This window comes from Peromyscus leucopus, chromosome 2, assembly GCF_004664715.2.
Source record: "Peromyscus leucopus breed LL Stock chromosome 2, UCI_PerLeu_2.1, whole genome shotgun sequence".
Taxonomy (NCBI): domain Eukaryota; kingdom Metazoa; phylum Chordata; class Mammalia; order Rodentia; family Cricetidae; genus Peromyscus; species Peromyscus leucopus.
In genome coordinates, this window is record NC_051064.1 from 53582442 (window position 1) to 53586283 (window position 3842).

Consider the following 3842-nt stretch of genomic DNA (forward strand, 5'->3'; position numbering starts at 1 on the left):
ATGCCAAGTCATTTAGTGAACTGTGAAATCTTATCTTTGCATTTCTCTTTCCTTCTTTCTTTGGTAGTGGATATCGAACACAGGGTCTCTCACATTCTAAACAAGCATCCTACCACTCAGCTATATTCCCAGCCACAGTTTATTACTTAGAAGAATTTCTTTAAAAAAGTTGAGACAGTGTTTCCTAGGCTAACCTTGAAATTGTTTTATAGCCAGGTAGGCTGTTAGTGTGTGTGATGCCCCTGTCTCAGCCTCTCAAGTAGCTGGGATTACAGTCCTGTACCAACAGGCCTGCCTAGGCTTGGCTTCTGCCTGATTTTCCTCTCACTTTATAGCAGATATGAGTTTGGGCAGCCTGAGATTAGAAGCTTCTAGATGTTAAAGTCCCTTTTGTCTTTTGTAAAATCTGACTCTAATGTAAACTCTGGAGAGCTTGGGAGGGTTTGGACAGGCTTCTTTAGATGGTGGAGGAGACTGTTCTGTAGGTCCAGCCACTGTGGACACTGGGCTTCAATTCCTGGAAGCTAGGGAAGTGACAGGCAGATGGCTTCAGGGGTGTGGTGAGGCATTCAGGTCAAAGTTCAGAGACTCTAGTGTCAGAATTTCCATGTCTCAATTTTGGCATAGATCTGAAGAGTTAAAACCTGAGGGGACCACAAGAGTGAGTTTTCCTTGGCATTGTCCCAAGATGGCGTGGTTGTGGGGATTAGGTGGGTGCAGGCAAGAGGCCTCACCGGGGCTCAGTGTTCTAGGAACTCTACACAGCCTTTGAGAGATGGGATTCCCTGTGAGCGAGAATCCGATGTCAAGTTTTTTGTTAGCATTGGTGTAGGGGCTTAGAGTAGGAATGACATTAATTAAATAGACATTCTCTAATGAGATGTCCATGCTGTGCACATCTGAGTTTGTAGGCTAAGATCATCCCGACTGCACAAAGATTAGTAGAACGCCTTGTCTACACCAACCCCAAGAGGAGCGAGGGGCAGATGCAGACACCTTGACGATTTTGTACGTGTTGTGGCCAACTCAGGCTCCGTGGAAAGGGTGTTGCTGCAGCCGTCATGCGCTGCCTAGGTCTCTGCCTTTCTCCTCCTTCCTCCAGGAGCTGCCCCCTGCTTTCTCACATCTCATCAGTGGTTTTCTTTGCCCTTGCCCGGGGGTTGGAGGGTCTGTGCTCTGAGGTAGAGGGAAACCTAGCTGTAGTCTGCTTGAAGGGAAGATGGATTTATGTTTGAATCCCGGGCTTCCTCAGACCTGTCCCAGGAGGCTTGTTCCTTGACTTCAAGAAACTAGAGGAGACAGTTGAGGAAATGACTCACTGGATCAGAGCGCTTGCTGTGAAATCTAAAGGACCTGAGTTCAAAACTCCAAGCACTCACTTAAAAGCCTGGGATTACAAGGTGAAGACAGGTGGGTCCTAGAAGCTTGTCAAAATGTGAACTCCAGGTTCAAATGAGAGAATGTCTTTAAAAAATTAGATTGAGCACTAGAGAGGAAGATGCTTGATGTTCTGCTCTGGCTTCTTCATGTTCTTTCGAAAATGCAAATGCATAACACATGTACACACACACACACACACAACACACACACACACACACACAAAGAACAACAGTAACAGAGACTGGAGGAGCCTGAGGACCCTAGGTCCTAGCCACAGGAGAGAGGAAAAGAAGGGAGGAGGCTTTTGTCATTGGAAGCAAGCTAAGGGATGCAAGGGACCCAGGTTGGGGTGGGAAGCAATCTCACCAGCTCCAGGAAACAAAAGAAGAGGCAGAAATGGGAGCTGCCTTCAGCAGTCTAAAGGGAGCCCTCTGGGTCTTTGAAGGGGATCAGGGTTGTGGGATTCCAAGAAACTGGCTTTTCACTCCTGGAGTAAAAGTGTGCTGAACAGAATCAGGGAAGGGAGGCTTCAAAGGCCTGCAGAGCCATGGAATGTGTGTGTGTGTGTGTGTGTGTGTGTGTGTGTGTGTGTGTGTGTGTGTTCCCACTCATGCTCTGGATCTTCCCACTGGCAGTTTCCTCAGAGACCTTGGCCCACTCTGGCTATTAGCCTCCCTTTACCTATCAAGGGTCTGGGCACCTTGGAGACAAAGAAACTATTGGGGTAGGTAGGAATCCAGGGTTCATGGTTCTGAGCTCTCTGCTGGGACCCAGAACATATGACTTCACTGACTCCCTGCGAACACAAGCACCCAGGAACAGGTATTTGGGTTGAGGCTGGAACAGCTTTTTATTCAGATATGCATAAATCATATTTGCCAGGAAAAGGGTAGGGTGCCAGGGAGAGCAAGGTCAGGTCTTGGGACCCGAGTGACCTCCTTGAGGGGACAGGCCGGCTGTCTCCTTCCTCATTCCCTGGGAGACTCTCTTTCTTCTGACTCTCCATGCCTGGCCCAGGGAAGGCAGCTCAGCCATAAAAGAAAGGGATGGCCATGCAGATGGGATGGTTGAAGCAGGATGGGGGTGTGAGAAGGTCAGCATGAGGTGGTTGCTCCAGGGCTCCTGAGTCCTTTCTGTTTTCTAGTCCCCTCTTTGCCCATTGGTTGGGGCATGAAGCCATGATGAAGTCCATGGAGAATCTCCTGGAGTTCAGGATGGTACCCGGCTATGGCCCTCTCGGGGTCTGTGTCTGTTGAGTCCTGGGAGGGCAGAAAGGGGTGTGAGAGACAGGTGGGGAGGCTTCTCTCTGCTCCCCTCCCCATCCATTCAGCATCCTCACCCCTTGCAGCCTTTGGAGTTCTTTCCTTTCTTCCCAGACTTATGGGTTCCTCTGTTCTTCCTGCAGCCCGAACTTTGCTGCCCCGGGGCCGGAGGCTGGTCCAGACGTTGCATCAGCTTCTGCACCCATTTTTGTTCGGGGTTTGCACATAGCTCCGGCTGATTGCGCTTCCGGGGGGAGAACCTGAGAGTTGGAGGGTAGGTAAGTACGCTTTCTTAGTCTGGCCCACCATACCTCCCTACTCAATCACCAGCCTGTCCCCAGCCCTTTGGTCCACTCACAGGATTGCAGGGATGGGGCAGCCTAAGCTTGCTTCTTGCTTTCTGTAGCCTCGGACAATACTGTAGGGAATCTTCCTCTGGCTGTACTTGAGGCAGCAATCCTGACCTCCACCATCACTGCCTGCAAGGTAGGGGCACAGAACCGGGGGAGGCTCAGAAGGTGTCTCTTTAGCTCCCTTCTCCCACACAAAGCCTCTCCCTCCTTGGTACCTTGGGTCCAGGGGACGCAGAGAGCCAGGACCAGGCTCAGGAGGCTCAGAGCCAGCGTCTGAGCCATGGTTGTGGTTGAGTTGAGGATGAGACCAGAGCTGTGAGTGAGATGGACAGCCGCAAGTTGGGGTCTGTGTGTGGGCTGCGACTGGCTGGCTGCCTATTTATGCAGTCTGACAGACACTTGGGCTTCCTCGCTCCCCCTCCCTTTCCTGCGAGTCGGATCTGGCTGCAGGCATCAGTGTGAGCTCTAGCATACAGTCGGGCGGCCCCTAACTGCCTGTCTCCTCATCTCTTCCTGGTCCTTCCTCACTGCCCTGCAGGTTCCACACATTTCTTCTCCTTCCAGCAACTAACCGTCCGGTTAATAATTAAGAGCTCGTTATACACTTCTGATAATAGGCCGTGATGTAGATACACGACGTGCGAATGTGTCTTCTCGTTGTACCGGTATCCTGTTGGTAGTGCTCAAAATTGAAAGGTTCTGTGGAATCCAGCTCCCCCCTCTTCCCTATGCTGGTGTCATAATATCACATTTAAAAAAGATTGCCAGATCTAATCCCGAGAAAGTTTCCTCTGTTTTCTGTCTGTTTTGGTTTTATTTGTAAGTTTAAATTGTGTATGTATGTGTG

At 50.3% G+C, this 3842-nt stretch overlaps 1 protein-coding gene across 1 annotated transcript; it reads right to left on the minus strand.

Moving 5' to 3' along the window:
- Nucleotides 1-2205: 2205 nt before the first annotated feature.
- On the minus strand, nucleotides 2206-3363 carry Ccl21 (C-C motif chemokine ligand 21). The gene is made up of 4 exons (XM_028884082.2): nucleotides 3211-3363; nucleotides 3001-3121; nucleotides 2720-2902; nucleotides 2206-2639 (listed from the first exon to the last, which is right to left on the minus strand). Exons 1-4 carry the CDS (start codon nucleotides 3275-3277, stop codon nucleotides 2606-2608), a joined length of 405 nt encoding a protein of 134 aa, XP_028739915.1. The 5' UTR covers nucleotides 3278-3363; the 3' UTR covers nucleotides 2206-2605.
- Between the last annotated feature and the right edge of the window lie 479 nt (nucleotides 3364-3842).

Excerpts from the sequence above, each read along its gene's own strand:
- Ccl21 (XM_028884082.2), bottom strand. The coding sequence starts at position 3,277 with ATGGCTCAGACGCTGGCTCTGAGCCTCCTGAGCCTGGTCCTGGCTCTC. Across the intron at positions 2,903-3,000 it reads TGCCCCATCCCTGCAATCCT|GTTCTCCCCCCGGAAGCGCA; the intron begins GTGAGTGGACCA and ends TCCAACTCTCAG. Across the intron at positions 2,640-2,719 it reads AACTCCAAAGGCTGCAAGGG|GACTCAACAGACACAGACCC; the intron begins GTGAGGATGCTG and ends CTGCCCTCCCAG.